This window comes from Esox lucius, chromosome 3, assembly GCF_011004845.1.
Source record: "Esox lucius isolate fEsoLuc1 chromosome 3, fEsoLuc1.pri, whole genome shotgun sequence".
Taxonomy (NCBI): domain Eukaryota; kingdom Metazoa; phylum Chordata; class Actinopteri; order Esociformes; family Esocidae; genus Esox; species Esox lucius.
In genome coordinates this window covers 27,825,589-27,842,712 of record NC_047571.1, presented here as the reverse complement: position 1 = coordinate 27,842,712, position 17,124 = coordinate 27,825,589, and the positions used below count along the sequence as shown (strand labels likewise).

General features: G+C 44.9%; 1 protein-coding gene and 1 long non-coding RNA gene across 3 annotated transcripts in view; one reads left to right on the top strand and one right to left on the bottom strand.

The window, feature by feature from the left end:
• clstn2 (calsyntenin 2) overlaps positions 1-10,696 on the top strand; it is a 166,418-nt gene extending 155,722 nt beyond the window's left edge. For both annotated transcript variants that reach the window (XM_010888625.5, XM_020045473.3), the window contains exons 11-17: positions 293-441; positions 4,333-4,544; positions 4,660-4,827; positions 5,781-5,926; positions 6,121-6,241; positions 7,225-7,412; positions 8,924-10,696. In XM_010888625.5, the coding sequence (XP_010886927.2) occupies positions 293-441; positions 4,333-4,544; positions 4,660-4,827; positions 5,781-5,926; positions 6,121-6,241; positions 7,225-7,412; positions 8,924-9,151 (1,212 nt within the window). In that variant the 3' untranslated portion in view covers positions 9,152-10,696. The remainder of the gene's footprint in view (positions 1-292; positions 442-4,332; positions 4,545-4,659; positions 4,828-5,780; positions 5,927-6,120; positions 6,242-7,224; positions 7,413-8,923) is intronic.
• Positions 10,697-14,679: 3,983 nt separating this feature from the next.
• Positions 14,680-16,373, bottom strand: LOC105021147. The gene is made up of 3 exons (XR_828801.4): positions 16,181-16,373; positions 15,844-16,083; positions 14,680-15,195 (listed from the first exon to the last, which is right to left on the bottom strand). It is a non-coding gene; the product is annotated as an uncharacterized LOC105021147 (long non-coding RNA).
• Positions 16,374-17,124: the final 751 nt, after the last annotated feature.

Genomic DNA, 17,124 nt, shown 5'->3' with positions numbered 1-17,124 from the left:
TCCTACTGTCACCAGCCAGGCTTTAGCAGGATTGGAGTTAGCAGGTTTCTGGTTCTAACTAGTAGGCTACTTTCCGACCATAGATAAATGTATTCCCATTCCAAATCTGTTTTCTCCTGATCCTGAGCCCAATCCTAACGTAATGGAAATCCTAACCTTAACCACAAATGTAGCTTTGACACTAAACCCAACCTCTACGATGCAAATAGCCATTTTGGTCCACACAAAAATAGTGCAAACACAGACACATAAGACGTGTTTCTATAAAGCACTTTGTGTTTCATGTGTTCAGTTCCACTTCAACCCGGCCCAGTCTGTGTTGGTGATGGAGGGAGAGGACCTGGAGAGTTTGACCACAGCCATGACCAAGGTGTCCTACATCAACTCACGGCAGTTCCCCACGGCAGGCCTCCGACGACTGCACATCACCACCACTGTACAGTGAGTGTGGAACCCTACAAACCACACACATGCACGCACGCACACACACACACACACACACATGCAAACACACATGAACGCACGCACAAAAATGGACACCGTTCAAACCAAGCCCACATAAGCAAGTTATTTTACAGGACACCCGTATCTAAACAGAATGTGTTAATTTAGTTACCATTCCCATTTCACACAAACACAGCAACTGTAAAAAGACAAACACACATTAACTGTAAAGACACAAACACACAGCAACTGTAGAGACAAACACAGCAACAGTAAAGACACAAACACACAGCAACTATAAAGAGACAAACACAGCAACAATTAAAGCAGGAAGATTCATTCCAGGTTGTGTATGCGGGTGTGTGTTTGCCTATCGGTCGCAGCCTGTGTTCTGTCCGCGTCTGATATGCTAATCAGGAGTGTGTGAGTGGTGAGTCACACAGCGTCCGTCTCTTTATCTCTCCATCTCATCTCTCTCCGCTCGTTAACAACGCCATCCCAACCCGCCACGGCTGAGGGGACCGCCAGGTTGCCGCGGCTCCCACGGTTGCCGTGGAGCTGCGCTTGCTGTGACTTTCGTGTCAGACGCTGATGATGAGGATGTGAATGTGGGCCGTGCAAGGCAATCTGCCGTGTCAGGGTTTCTCACGGCAGAGAGCACTTGGAGGCAGGAGGCTGATCGTTAGAAGGGCATGGCGCCGGTGAAACAGGCAGCCTGGCAGCCTCTGTCTCTGTATCTCTCATTTTCTCCATCTCGCTCTTTTGCTTTTAGTCTCCCTCCCTGTCTCCACTTCTTTTTGTTTTATCTCAATCTCCCTCTCTCAAATGTTTTCCCTCAGTCTCCCTCTCAATGGGACCTTATCTCTGTCTGTCTGTGTGTCTGTTTACTCACCATGTCTACGATCGGTCTTTCTGTCCTTCTCTGGTCAGATGTAGGACACTATGTTGGGAATAGTGCTCCAGTTCAGTGCTGTGCTGTTTAGTAGCTAGGGCCCTAGTGTGGTGTGGACACGGTTCTTCAGCACGTTCACATATTTTATCAGTAACGGAGGCCAACCACAATGTGAAATTCCCGCAAGCCGATGGGTTGGGCAAGAGCCAGAATGGTAACAGTAAAGAAAAGCTGTGTTTTGAAGAATCATCACTGGCTTTGGTATTCCGTGATCCAGTTGCAGATTACTTTGTGTTCTACAACACTCTTTATCGTGACATTACCACGTACATCTTCAACTGTAGCAGTCAGGCTGTAGTAAGAAGAGTACCAGAAGTATTCCATATTTGGTCATTAGGCAAAATTGCTAGTGGATTTACAGCCAATTCGGCTAAGCAGATAAACACACAAACACACACATACATCAACCCACACACGCATGCGCACATACCCACACACGCACGCACGCGCCCCCTTTTCTAAGCCAATTTGTTAGGTAATTACAGAGATCAACTAATCGAACGCACACAGACATCTCAAGCTAGTCTGTTGTGTGGTTAAGGGAACAGCCCGTCTTAACATGCACTTCATTTAGACAGACCTCGACATGGTACAAGGAATTGCCATGGGAAAGCAGCGCAAACAGACCACAAATTCGACAAATTAGTTTTCACTACTTAGCCAGAAGCACCAGACTGTTATCATATAAACTGATAGACAGTCCTTAATTAGTGCAGGAAAGTAAATAAACTAATAAAGAACTGAGTGAGTGAAGAGCCCTTTTCGACAATCCCCTGAAAAGCGTAAAGACTATCACTATCACTCAAGGCACTGGCATTAATCCTGACAGGCTCTCAGACACACTCAAACCATAAGGAACACAACCGCTAGCTGGAGGCAGGACTGGTTTCTCCAGACTCCCTGGGCTAAAGGACAGCTCCTGGTTTCTCCAGACTCCCTGGGCTAAAGGACAGCTCCTGGTTTCTCCAGACTACCTGGGCTAAAGGACAGCTCCTGGTTTCTCCAGACTACCTGGGCTAAAGGACAGCTCCTGGTTTCTCCAGACTCCCTGGGCTAAAGGACAGCTCCTGGTTTCTCCAGACTACCTGGGCTAAAGGACAGCTCCTGGTTTCTCCAGACTACCTGGGCTAAAGGACAGCTCCTGGTTTCTCCAGACTCCCTGTGCTAAAGGACAGCTCCTGGTTTCTCCAGACTCCCTGGACTAAAGGACAGGTCCTGGTTTCTCCAGACTCCCTGGGCTAAAGGACAGGTCCTGGTTTCTCCAGACTCCCTGGGCTAAAGGACAGGTCCTGGTTTCTCCAGACTCCCTGGGCTAAAGGACAGGTCCTGGTTTCTCCAGACTACCTGGGCTAAAAGACAGGTCCTGGTTTCTCCAGACTACCTGGGCTAAAGGACAGCTCCTGGTTTCTCCAGACTACCTGGGCTAATTCTAAAGGGAAATATTGGAATGTCTTCGATTACAAAATATTTGACTCTGCCCTGGATTAGAATAAAAACATACAAACCCTTCGTCTTACTCAAATATTCTTCAGGTTCCAATTGGTTACATTTTGAATACTCCCTAATGCAGTTAAAAATCTGACACCAAAACAACCACTGTGCCCACAAGTGCTGATCCAGTCAATACTACTTTTAGTGCTTAAAGGACCCATCCCCAGAACATTTAGATTGAAAGGACCCATCCCCAGAACATTTAGACTGAAAGGACCCATCCTCAGAACATTTAGATTGAAAGGACCCATCCCCAGAACATTTAGATTGAAAGGACCCATCCCCACAATATTTAGACTGAAAGGACCCATCCCCACAATATTTAGACTGAAAGGACCCATCCCCAGAACATTTAGATTGAAAGGACTCATCCTCAGAACATTTAGATTGAAGGGGACCTATCCCCACAACATTTAGACTGAAAGGACCCACCCCCACAACATTTAGATTGAAAGGACCCATCCTCAGAACATTTAGTTTGAAAGGACCCATCCCCACAATATTTAGACTGAATGGACCCGTTCCCCACAATATTTAGACTGAAAGGACCCATCCCCAGAACATTTAGACTGAAAGGACACATCCCCAGAACATTTAGACTGAAAGGACCCATCCCCACAACATTTAGACTGAAAGGACCCATACCCAGAACATTTAGACTGAAAGGACCCATACCCAGAACATTTAGACTGAAAGGACCCATACCCAGAACATTTAGATTGAAAGTGTTTTTTCCTTTTTTAATTCTGTGAATGTAGCAATGTCTCATTAAAACGTTCTTTATTTGGGGTTTTGCTTCACGTCACTCGTTGGTTGAGTGTTGAATTGTGTTCCAATTATTTTATGTTCATATCACATCAGCAGTAAAAAAAAAAATACATCCATAAGGATGGATTTTTGTGTGTTTCTTTGTGAGTGTGTGTGTGTGCGTATGTGTGCGCATATGCACGCGCCTATGAATAAAATAATGGTTAGTTTCATTGAAATGGACAGCTTGCAGCCATCTGTCTGAAATGCACATCACTCCCTGAAAAATGTGAAAAGCTGCAGAGTTCCTTGCCAAAAGAAACAACTTCCAATCAAAACTGAACAAATATTGGAAGTCCACATTCACAGTTTCCTCTATCACGATCTGTGCTCGACTCTCATCTTTGAACCAAAAAGGGCCAGGACAGGAATGACCAGGATTCATTCACTGCCATCAATGGAAAGTATCCTCTTGGGCAAAGGCACAAATGAACGATGCCGTCCACACAATGCAGTTCAAGCCATTTAGATTCCAGCTTTGTTACTGTCGGCAATTAGGCGTTTCCAGCATCTCCCCAACCACGTTGTTCCTCATCTCTATGACAATCATCTCGGAAACCCCAGCTGGCCCCGGGTCAATTATTGAACCAATGACCATCTCCTTTCCCCTCTGTCCTGCTGTTTTTTGGGGGGCTCAGGTGTTTCGGGGAGGACACGTGTGTCTCCATCCCGGACATCAAGGCAGTGGTGATGGTTCTGCCGCCCAGCGAGCCCCGGATCACCATCGCCGGTTCGGACCGGCTCGTCAGGCCGGTGTCCGACCTGCGCAGAGCCACGGGTGTGGCCCCCTTCCGGGAGTTGCGTATCACCAGCACTGTAACCAAGGGTGACGGCATGCTGCTCAGTGCAGGTCGGTGGGTTGGTTGCAATGGGGACATGTTACCACGAGTGGGGTACATTTTAAATGTGTATGTGTGTGTGTTCAAGTCTGTGTTTAACATTGTGTGTGTGTGTTGTGAGTTTAGTCCACAGGCCTGGCGTTCTGGAGGTGATGCACAATCTGGATTACTGTGATGTCCTTGTGATCGGAGACGAGCTTGACCCGGAGCATGAGAGTCTGGAGATCCCACACAGCTCCCTGATGGGGAAACACCTGGACGCCACAAACTCCACCTCAGGAATATCCATATATGGTGTGTAATGTATAAAATCCACCTCAGGAATATCCATATATGGTGTGTAATGTATAAAATCCACCTCAGGAATATCCATATATGGTGTGTAATGTATAAAATCCACCTCAGGAATATCCATATACGTTGTGTTATATATAAACTCCACCTCAGGAACATTCAAAGATGGTGTTGTGCAAACGCTACCTCAGGAATTCCAATAAATTCAAATATGTACAACTGGCCATGTTGCATTCATAAACCATTATTTACACCAAACATATATACATCCACAGCAGGCTATATGACACCTGCTTAGGGATCCACCTGCCGCTACCTCACCCGCACCTGCCGCCCCTGCCTCACCCGCCTCTGCCCTTACCTCACCCACACCTGCCCCTACATCACCCATACCTACTGCTACCGCCCCTGCCTCACCCGCCCCATACCCCTACCTAACCCACACCTGCCTCTACCTCACCAGCACCTGCCGTGACCAACCCTGCCTCTGCTTCACCCGCCCCAACCTCACCCACACCTGCCGCTACCGCCCCTGCCTCACCTGCCCCTACATAACCCACACCTGCCGCTACCACCCCTGCCTCCCACCCCTACTCCTACCTCATCCACAGCTGCTCCTACCTCACCCACACCTGCCTCTACCTCACCCGCTGCTACCGCCCCTGCCTCACCCCAACCTCACCCACACCTGCCGCTACCGCCCCTGCCTCACCCACCCCTACCTCACCCACACCTGCCGCTACCGCCCCTGCCTCACCCACCCCTACCTCACCCACACCTACAGCCACCGCCCCTGCCTCACCCGCCCCTACCCCTAACTCATCCACATCTTCCCTACCTCACCCGCACCTGCTGCTACCACCCCTGCCAAACAGCACTGAGCCCTGTGGTACACCATCTATACTAGGAACCCCAGGGACAGCCTTGGTGATAATGTCTCCTCTGACCGCCAGGTGTGGACTCCATGGTCCACTACGAGGAGGCCCTCAGGCAGGTGCGCTACAGGAACTGGCGCCCGGCAGCCCTGACCAACAGGAAGTTCAGACTCACCTGCTCCGAGCTCAATGGCCGCTACACCAGCAACGAGTTCAACCTAGAGGTCAGGGACGAAAGCGTATTCGTTTGGAGCACTGCTTCTTCACCTTTCATTACTCCTCCCTCTTCCATCCTCCCTTGTTTTTTCCCTCCCTCCCTCCCGTCTCCCTTTTCTGCATGGCCACCTCACCTCCCCATGCCCTGTCTGTCTCAACATCAACTCAAACCTGCCTGAGATGCCCTTTGTCCCGCCCTCAGGTCAGCATCCTCCACAACTCACCACCAGTGGAGCATGTCAATCATATGGCTGTCCAGTCCCAGTACATGCGGCCCGTGCATCATCCACTGATGGTACACACACTGAACTCTCACGTCTCAGGTAAGACCCCTGGCCCTGTCTACCAGCCGCCACGTGGGTTCAGCATGGTAGGCTGGTTTAATGAAACCAATATTCTGCATCCAGTACAAACAGTGCCCCACACAATTCTATTGGCTAAGTTCTGCGGCCTGTAAAGAAATGGGCGGGGTAACAGCTGAGACTCCCTCCACACTCCATTCCCCAGATAGACACTGACATTGTTGTTCTGCCTATCATTGTAGTTATGGTTTTTGTCCACTTTTCTGAGGATGTTTTTGATACTTCTGTCCAATGAATCCTCCTCGTCACAAGCGAATGGAATTATGCATTCCTGAGCCATTCTTTATAAAGCCTGTTCAAACCTGTCTTCATGATGTGAAGCATGAGCTACAGATTGTTAGGAAAACAATGCCATGATGAATGCAAATAGTTCATTTTGACTGAGAAAAAGCTGTTACGAGCTAGCCTAGCTGTAACGAACTAACATTTTGCTCCTCTTGTTTAGTGAAATGCATCAGACTATGTATCTCAAGGGACTTCCTTCTTCAACCATTTATTTTAATAATTTTCATATGTCTTTTTTAAATAAATGTCTCTGTGTTCAACTATAAGGCAACTAGGCTAATGCAGCTATATTCAAAATGTATGGGTTAGTGTACAGTCCTGGGATCATCACCTTTAGTCGGGCTGTTAAGGGGGACTTTTTAGCAAACGGAGTGTGTGAGAATGTAGCTGACTCGTGTACTAGTACAAACGTGCACACACACACACACACACACACGACTAATCTCCAATGGCAGAGCTGAAAACACAGAACAGCGAGAACTAGATATCCCTGGCCAATTGGTAAGACACTTTAGACACTTTACAGCTTGAAGTAGACAGGCGAAAAGGAAAGAGTTGGCAGAGTTTTACGGTTCTACCACAGAGAGCCACTATTATATGAGATATAGAGCGTCTGAGGGGGGTGTTTTTGTCATTATAATCCCCCCCCCCCCTTCCAGGCACTCCCCCAGTGGCCACGGCTGTCATAGTGATCTGCATCGCCGCCCTGGTGGTCATAGTGGTCCTGGGCATATACAGGCTCCACAGCACTCACCAGGACAGCTCCAGGAGTGAGGAGGACGGAGCCAAGGACCCAGAGACGGACTGGGACGACTCTGCCCTCACCATCACCGTCAACCCCATGGAGGTCAGAGACATTATCAGTGACAGAAGAAGAGCGGTGGGGGGGGGGGGGGGTGTCCAGTTGCCTACATCCAAGGCAGATCTGTGTAGATCAGACAGGTCAAGGCCGAGTGGAATGGCTAGGATAGCATTTCTTATGAGTACAGTATTTTGGTTTTTGGGGAATTGGGTTTTGTAGCAGGATTTTTTTTTCTCCTTATAACAACTAATTCTATCAATGATTATTGATCCAGCAAGACGTCAACTGCGGGAATTTCTTTCCCCCTGATCAATATCTTGAGAATTGGATCATGACAAATAACAAGAATAGCCAACAATTCTAATAAAACTTTACTATCCATCCAAGATGGACACGGTCACAACACACCGATTTAAATGAATCCCAATGCAGAGACCGACAGAGGAAATACATGCACTTAACTGATGGCTGTACCACCTGGAAACCAACTTTTAAACAGACCGTTTTTTGTTGTACTTGGTAGTCCAGCGGCACAAGGAATGTCTGAACAGGTTGTTCTTAGCCGTGGGCATTCTGAAGCACCGGCCAGAGGAAAGCGTCTGGAACCGAGGTGCACAGAATGGGTGAGGGGTCGCCAGATTCCTGAGGTTGACCAATTACGTTGAAGGCTGTGTTTACTATTCTGGTCAGTTCGTTTTTGCGTCACACTCACAGATTGACATGCCAGACTGTTATATTGAATGTGACTGCATCCTTTCCAAAACATTAGATGCAGGCCCTGTCTAGATTTAACGAAACCACAAAGCCCTCGTGGGTTAGGGGGAGCAACTGTTGGCCGAGAGTCTCAACGCGCTCAAAAATCCTTTCACGCGCAGCGCAATATCTGAGGATGTTGATCAACAGGGTGTGACCTCACTTGCCCTGAACCAACTGATTCCTGGCGAGTAGAATGGCTTGGCGGGACTTGTCACAACCCTCAACTGTCCAGAGGAAAAAAGAAATACAGTCCCGATTCTCTGTTAAGCTCAACTTGTCATGGACTTGGGTCCTTAGGTTTTAAAACATTCAAGTACCCCCGCTGGCGTGTCAGTCAGAAGGGCTGCGACACTGCCAAGATGTTGACACACTTCATCTTGTCCACACTGATGTGGGAGGGACCTGACCGCCGCAGGCTGGTTTATACCAGTTGTCCACACTGATGTGGGAGGTACCTGACCGGTGCAGACCAGTTCATACCAGTTGTCCTGATCTGATGTAGCATCTTTATAGAAGGAATCCCACCAAGGTCATGTGGTCCTAAACTCTAAACCTCATAGGCCCTCCTCACCATCTGTTCTCATGTAACACTGCAGCATGGGTCCAAATCTAGACCACTGCTGGTTCAGCAAAAACTCTCTCCATGTCCCTACCCTGTCTCTGACAAATAGAGCATAAAACGCCTAAAAATATGTAGAGAAAAAATAAAAAGGATGTTCAGGACGCAATTTCCTTCTCTCTTTTCTCTTTGCTGCATATCTGAAGAGCAGTTCTGTGTTCCACTGTGTTCTGTCCTGTAGAACATCGGAGGTCCGCAGGCTGTGGAGGACGAGATACAAGAGGAAGAGCCAGAGGAAGACGAGGAGGACGACGACGAAGAGGAAGACGAACTGGCAGGCAACATCACAAGTGCAGATTCGGACGACAGCGACGAAACAGAGGAGGAAGTGGAGGAAGACGAGGAGGTCCAGAGAGCAGTGAAGAGGAAGAGCAAGTTGGAGCCTCACAGCTCCTCGATAACATACTAATGTCCAACACGTACACGTGCACACTCACACACACCTACACAGAATGTGCTGAAAGTCAACGTCACAATCCGCCATTAAAACGCTGCCCCATAGAGATGGTTAGATGACATACCTGGGAGAGAACTCATTCTCGGTCAACTGGTTGGGACCTCCAACTTCACTGGATGACCCCTCCTGATCACCTGGTTGGTCATTGGATGACCCCTACTGATCACCTGGTTGGTCATTGAATGACATCCTCCTGATCACTTGGTTGGTCATTGGATGACCCCTCCTGATCACCTGGTTGGTCATTGAATGACATCCTCCTGATCACTTGGTTGGTCATTGGATGACCCTTCCTGATCACCTGGTCAGTCATTGGATGACCCCTCCGGATAAACCAATTGGTCATGTGATCACAACTCTTTAGGTAGGATCAGACAATGCGTAATACAAAAACTTCAACATGGAGATGGCATTCATGGTTACATAGAAATTGAGTACTTCGATATGGAGATGACCTTAAGGCGCTACACAGACAACAATATGGCACATACATCCATCTCTATGGGGCTAACCATCAAGTTCACGTTTTGTCCAATGTACTATGAAATGTCGCACTCTGCTGGTGAAATAAGGCATTACACACAGAATTACACAAAGTTCTCTTATTTCTGTCTAACCATGAACAATTGTCACACTTTTAATGCCAGTGGAGCAGACTTCTCCCTTTTTAGTGTAACTAATGTTTTCTATTTAAGAATACCATTGACAACAAAAACAACCAATAGAAAATTCCCTAGCACAAGGTTATTATCCAATGAATTTCAGGACTCCTGACACATTTTGCCTTGTTATCAATCCCTATTACTGTTGAGTTACTAACACAAAAACGTATTGTAATGCATTCATAACTTAATGCATTAATACAAAATGATTTCTTTGCCATTTTAAAACAGTACTTCAAAGATGTTTTTTTGCATTGGAGTATGAGATTATATTTTGTTCATTTAAAATCTTCGAAAAATTTTTATTTTAGATCTTCTGAATGACAATAAACAGTCATTAATAGAGGGATATATGAGCTGATGTATTTACAATACTAATTTTGAACATTTTGATAGACTGCTTTTTCTTTCTGACTGAATGGTCTTGGCCACCGGTTCTTTTTCTTGGAAATATGAAAAAAGGAAAGGTTTCTGTATGTTTTTATAGGTCCCTTGTGTATATATCACGTAGCACAGCTTGAACCATCATGTACCTTGAGCTCCATTCACTAGGCTATGTAGCTGAAGGCCTGCCCTACAGTGCGATAGAAATGTACAGGCAACGGGATCGCATTTCCAGAGACTGTATTCATGTTAAACACTGCATATGTCTGATCTGTAGGAAATTACCTTTAATTCCTCAGTCACACTAATATATATATATATATATATATATATATAAATATATATATAAAGTATCTCACAAGTGAATACAACCCTCACATTTTTGTAAATATTTCAGTACATCTTTTCATGGGACAACACCGAAGAAATGACACTTTGCTACAATGTAAAGTAGTGAGTGTACAGCTTGTATAACAGTGTACATTTGCTGTCCCCTCAAAATAACTCAACACACAGCCATTAATGTCTAAACCGCTGGCAACAAAAGTGAGTACACCCCTAAGTGAAAATGCCCAAATTGGGCCCAATTAGCCATTTTCCCTCCCTGGTGTCATGTGACTCGTTAGTGTTACAAGGTCTCAGGTGTGAATGGGGAGCACGTGTGTTAAATTTGGTGGTATCGCTCTCACACTCCCTCATACTGGTCACTGGAAGTTCAACATGGCACCTCATGGCAAAGAATTCTGAGGATCTGAAATTATGCTCTACATAAAGAAGGCCTAGGCTATAAGAAGATTGCCAAGACCCTGAAACTGAGCTGCAGCACGGTGGCCAAGACCATACAGCGGTTTAACAAGACAGGTTCCACTCAGAACAGGCCTCATCATGGTTGAAGAAGTTGAGTGCACGTGCTCAGCGTCATATCCAGAGGTTGTCTTTGGGAAATAGACGTATGAGTGCTGCCAGCATTGGTGCAGAGGATGAAGGGGTGGGGGGTCAGCCTGTCAGTGCTCAGACCATACGCCGCACACTGCCTCAAAATAGTCTGCATGGCTGTCATCCCAGAAGGAAGCCTCTTCTAAAGATGTACAAGAAAGCCCGCAAACAGTTTGCTGAAGACAAGCAGACTAAGGACATGGATTACTGGAACCATGTCCTGTGGTCTGATGAGACCAAGATAAACTTATTTGGTTCAGATGGTGTCAAGCCTGTGGGGCATCCTCAAATGGAAGGTGGAGGTCTCTAACATCCACCAGCTCCATGATGTCGTCATGGAGGAGTGGAAGAGGACTCCAGTGGCAACCTGTGAAGCTCCATGCCCAAGAGGGTTAAGGCAGTGCTGGAAAATGATGGTGGCCACACAGAATATTGACACTTTGGGCCCAATTTGGACATTTTCACTTAGGGGTGTACTCACTTTTGTTGCCAGCGGTTTAGACATTAATGGCTGTGTGTTGAGTAATTTTGAGGGGACAGCAAATGTACAATGTTATACCAGCTGTGCACTTGCACTCACTAATTTACATTGTAGCAAAATGTCATTTCTTCAGTGTTGTCACATAAAAAGGTATACTCAAATATTTACAAAAATGTGAGGGGTGCACTATATATACCACCTAGCAGACACTCCAAAGCAACTTGCTGGCTTGTGTGTATATATCTAATGTGTGGGTGACTCCGGCAGAAATCAAACCCAGAACTTTGAGCGTCGCTAGCGTCCTGCTCTACTGACGGAGCCGAGGTACATATTGAACCGAGCCCCCTTATGTCCCACTTTCCACTCAAACGGTGCCCATGTTTGCCTGCATCCGAGGGAGACCGTCGAGAGTCCAGTCGTCCTTCACCACAGATCTAGGATCATATCACCACAAATGCTATTTTTAACCGTCGGCCGGTAAAATGGAAACCTGACCTTGGATCAGTGCACGCGCTGCCTGGCCTCTATGCTTGTTTGATGTCAACTTTTGTCCTTTGTCTTTTCACATAACTCTAAAGCTGTAATAAGGATGTGAAAATTGACATTAAAAGGGTTTGTTTTTGCCATAATCAAAGTTGGTCCAAGGGTTTTATACATCAGCAATGGTCTATAAGTCGTGTGTGCTTTCCATGCCAGTTGTTTAAATCACGCAGGAGTCACATGAAGGAGTCCAACAGCAATTGCCGGTGAACTATCCCTTCACTCACCACCAGAGGGCAATGTTTTCTAAATCCCTATTCCCTGCACGACAGGTTAGCATTTCCAGCCTGGGCCCAGTCGCCCCTGCTAACATGTGCTCCGTGTCCTGATCTTGTTGATCAAATGTTGATTGAGCCCAAATCTTTTTAACAGGTGTAGCTGATTAAAAGACCCATTGTGATCCAATAGAAGTCAGTTAAGAACAAAACAAGATTAGGGATAGGACAAAAGTTAGAACAAGTTATATCCGGGCTGGAGACAACTTGTCACATTATCTATAGGTGCCACTCAATTGGCTTTCTCATCTAGTCTCCTTTCCTCCATTTGCAAATGAAAGACACAGGTAAGGCCAATGCAAATAGGTGGGTGTCTACCATAATTCAGCTTTCACTTGCAAACTTCATGTTCATACAGACTGAGACCAAGAGGGAAATCCACTTCTGAATATTGAGATATGTTATGTTGTCGTTATTGATGTTCTATGATAAGTCACCTTTGTCTGGAGTCCCACTGTAAGAAAACCAACTATTGATCCTCTTGCGCCTTCTCTGGTGGCCTATAACAGGGCTGCTGTAGCTGAATCTAGTCAACGCTTTTCCCAGAGGGTCACTCTGAATTCTGCATCCATTACATGTTTGTCTGTAGCAGTGGTTAGGGCTCCTTTCCCTGTCGGCCTTAGTGCCGGTTGTGATGTCATTGTGAGACGTGTCCCTCCCATTGCCTTGTTTCACTCCATCTTTATATGTCATAGAGGAGTACAAATAATCTCTTTTAAATATAAACCTGTAAAAAAAAAATGTTCAAGACAGTTATTTTATATATACAGTATATGGTAATTTTATTGTTTTGTAAAGGTTTTGGGTTTCTTTCTCTTTGGTGGTCATGCCAGCACTTCCTGTAAATTGACCAATAAAGACTTGTTTTAGAATCTACAGTACATGGGTCTTCTCAGTGTGTGATGTCCAGTCTGACTGACTTCAATAACTTGTTTGCTTTTTGGGGGTTTTAAACTGGGTGTCTGTATAAGCACTTTGAGACAATGGCTGGTGTAAAAAATATTTGATTAATTAATTTTAGATATGTATACGTAGTAAAATATATCTGAACTTTGTAGAGACATTGTTCGGATACTTGTTTACAATAAACAGGTGCTTTGACCATAATGAGGTGATCATGTGATCAGTGCTCCTTTAAGTTCTCTGAGAAATTCTTCAAATAACCACAAAGAAATAAACATGACATCAAATTTTTCTCAGGAGGTTCTCTTAAGAAATATCAAAAGGCTATAAAAGAAGTCAGAACTGGCAAAACACACTTGATTATCATTGATGTGGATTTGTTGATCTTTAAACAACAATTTTAAATAGCGCTGACTCATGGAAAATTATGATATGCTTTGAGACGGTTTCTACAGAATCAAGAATAAGAGAACTAATATGGGCATAAAACCTCCTATGAAGGGATGAAAGGTCAGCCATGTTGGTGTGCAAGTTGGTCAAGCATGATATTCCAGTGCACTCCTTTAACTTAAAACGATTAACCTGTAGTTAATATCTGTAGGCTACTCTGTTTCCTAGCTTGCCAGTTTTTAATAGAGGGAACAGTCCCATTACTGTTTAACTGCCAAAATGTCAACATTCCATTTATTGCAGTTAACCCAGAGCCATACCCTGGCTGAAATCAATTGATACCAGAAAGCTGCTTGTCCCAGTGGGTGAGGCCAAGACTAGACAGTATGTTGAAAATACATCTCCTAGCCAACCAAAGACCGTAAGGTAACTGCGAAGCCATGTACACTCTGGTCAATTTGTATATTACTCATGCATTGGTGAGATGTTTCTAGAACTTAGACTGAAACACAAGTTCCTTTTTTAACAACTCGGCACAAACGGCCTAGGAGGTTTACACAAGGTGAGGGGAACCGTCGCTGACACCACCTCCCCTCATATGCTCAGTCTCATGCCTAGTATCTCCTAATGACTTCGCTGAAATAATTTCTGTAAACAGTGTGGCACAGTAAATTGAAAAAAATTATGCTTTTTAAATATTGCCCTGTGTTTGCTCCAGGGGAAAATTAAAGCCGAACATTATGTCATGACAAACCAGTGTCCGGTCTTCTAGAGAACACAATCAAGGCAGGAGAGGTCACAACGCTTGTTAAACGGCAAACACAGCCTACAAAGGAATGAGCTCATCCCTGCCTCGAAAGACAGACGGCTATCTCTGAAATAATTACCACAGAGCGTCACAGACGTTTTCATTGTGCCATGAGCTTTAATCATGTGCATCGCATCATTACTGATAATGTTAATTAGAAACTTCAAAACATTGGCCGGACAGCAAATGTTAACATAGTCAATTACTGTATCCCCTTGATGGTCGTTGAGGTTAATTGCTTTTGTAGTGGGCTGTTTAAGACCAATGATGTGTTAGTATAAAGCATGCTATATCCGTGGTCTATGGCTTTGTCCTTGCCGTCTCTTTCTAGATAATAAGCAATTACTCAGCCATACCAATGTAAATTACCACAGGCAATAGATACATTTTATAATTAAGTCACTACAGTAAGAGAGATTAAGTCAACACCCTGGACCAGTACAAATGTAAACGGCTCCACCAAAATCTTTTTGACACTGCTGGTAGGTAATATTCTATTTGAGCTTCAGAAAGGTGTCTGCGGCCTGTTTGGTATCTCCACGTTGTCCTTGAGCTTCAGAAAGGTGTCTGCGGCCTGGTTGGTATCTCCACCTTGTCCTTGTGAGCCCTCACAAGCCCTGCAGTTGGACACATGTTGGCACATAACATAATGCTCATTTCTCCTGACCAATTTTGGCTAGACAGCGGCACTTTCACAACAAATCCCATCTTTAAGTATGGTCAAAATAAGCAACTTTTACATTTAAATTCTCAGAAGTTTACTCCTGAATCCACAGTATTCGTAGTAGTTGCCGGACATTACTGCGTTATCCGCAAAAGTGGCTAAATTTAGTGTGATGTTTTCCGTTATTTAAAGTCTGGAAAAGCTTATCACAAGTTGTGTACCTAGCCCTGATGGCAAAGAGTTCCCTTGTATTATAAATATTGTTTTGCTGATGGGAAAGTTGATCAGAAAATAGGTGAGCTAAAGAGTTGGTGAATACAGTATGTTTTGGGGATGTACAATCTCCCATTGTGTGAGGTTCAAGCTAGAACAACAATTGATGGCTTACCAATACCAGCTGTGCAAGTTTTACTAACCAGTCCTGATACAATACATATCCCCCTTCAACTTGATATGCTTCATTTTTTTTTTTTCCCCCACCCTACAAGTAACTTAATACAACAGTTTATTTCACGTCAACGTGTACCTTCGCCGGCAACAAACCTAACCAAATACTAGGTCAGTTGCAGAAAGTTATAGGTTTACAGAAAAGTTAACTTACCATCTGGGGATTTGAATTCGTTCCTCGCTAAGGTAAGAAAATGTGCCTTTGTTGACTAGAAACATTTTTAACCAGGTCTAAGGAGTTTCCTGTCTCTTTAAACCCGTAACCTTCCATAACTAAAGGTGAGCTCATTTCTAGCTAATTTAGTTGCTCGAAGCTAGTCAACATAGTTCCTCTATGGCGGCAGGTTCTAGTAGCTATAATGTATCACTGACGCCAATCCTTCACTGGTTTTCCCTAGAGTGAAGAGAACATAATCATGCCATTTATATAAATGTATCACGGATTACCACAACTTTACCGCTTGGCAGAGTAACCTAACTACGATAGTCACCTCTCAGGCCGCAATGAATGACCATCAATGGTTTACTAATTCGCCCAAATGATTAAATACAAAATGTTGCACAGGAAGAACGTTCGGTATAATAATAGTCACAGCACCGGACGACCACAATTGACTGTTGAATGTTCAAAAGCTATCCGTAGCGTATGTCAGCAACGGTATGTCGGGATGTAGATAAAGCTGCACCAACCCAAAAAGGCCAGAAGAGGGCAATCACTACCTTTGGGCTGTAAGAGGATCCACTTTGGATCTTTGAGAAATTAATTGAGTGCTGCCTTCTCCTGTTTCAATTAACTCTTCATATCTATTAGCCCACTGAGCAAATTACTTTGGAAAGACTTATGGCCTCCTGGTTGAAATAACTTTGAAAAGCAGCCTTTCATAATAGTTTGTCATTGTGTTAGAGAACCATTGGCAAATTTTTAACCAAATCTGTATGGGTGTACAACATTTTGGTCTGTCTTTGGATCCATCAGTCAATCCATCCACGTGTGTTTTTGACCTGCCGGGTCTGTCTTGTTCAGTGGGGTTTAATCCTCTGGGAACGATAGCCAGTTTATGGAACACAATTTATTAAGTTATTAACTTTTATCACCCATTCCAATACTGCCGCCTTCACCAACACACCCAGACCTTGAGCCTTTGGATACAGCCGTGCCCGCGCGCACACAACAGAAGCTCACAAAATATGCAAACATCGACAGTCTTTGCCAGTGACCTCATCTGTCTGAGGTTGTAAAAACAGGGATCTGAGCTTTTAATGGCTGCGTGTCATCTCTCAGATCCACATGAGACATAAAGCAACATATTACACAGCAAAATATCACACTGCATGCAGTTACGATTGATTTACGAGAGAGAGAGAGAGAGAGAGAGAGAGAGAGAGAGAGAGAGAGAGAGAGAGAGAGAGAAAAATATGTTGTGCCTGTATGTAT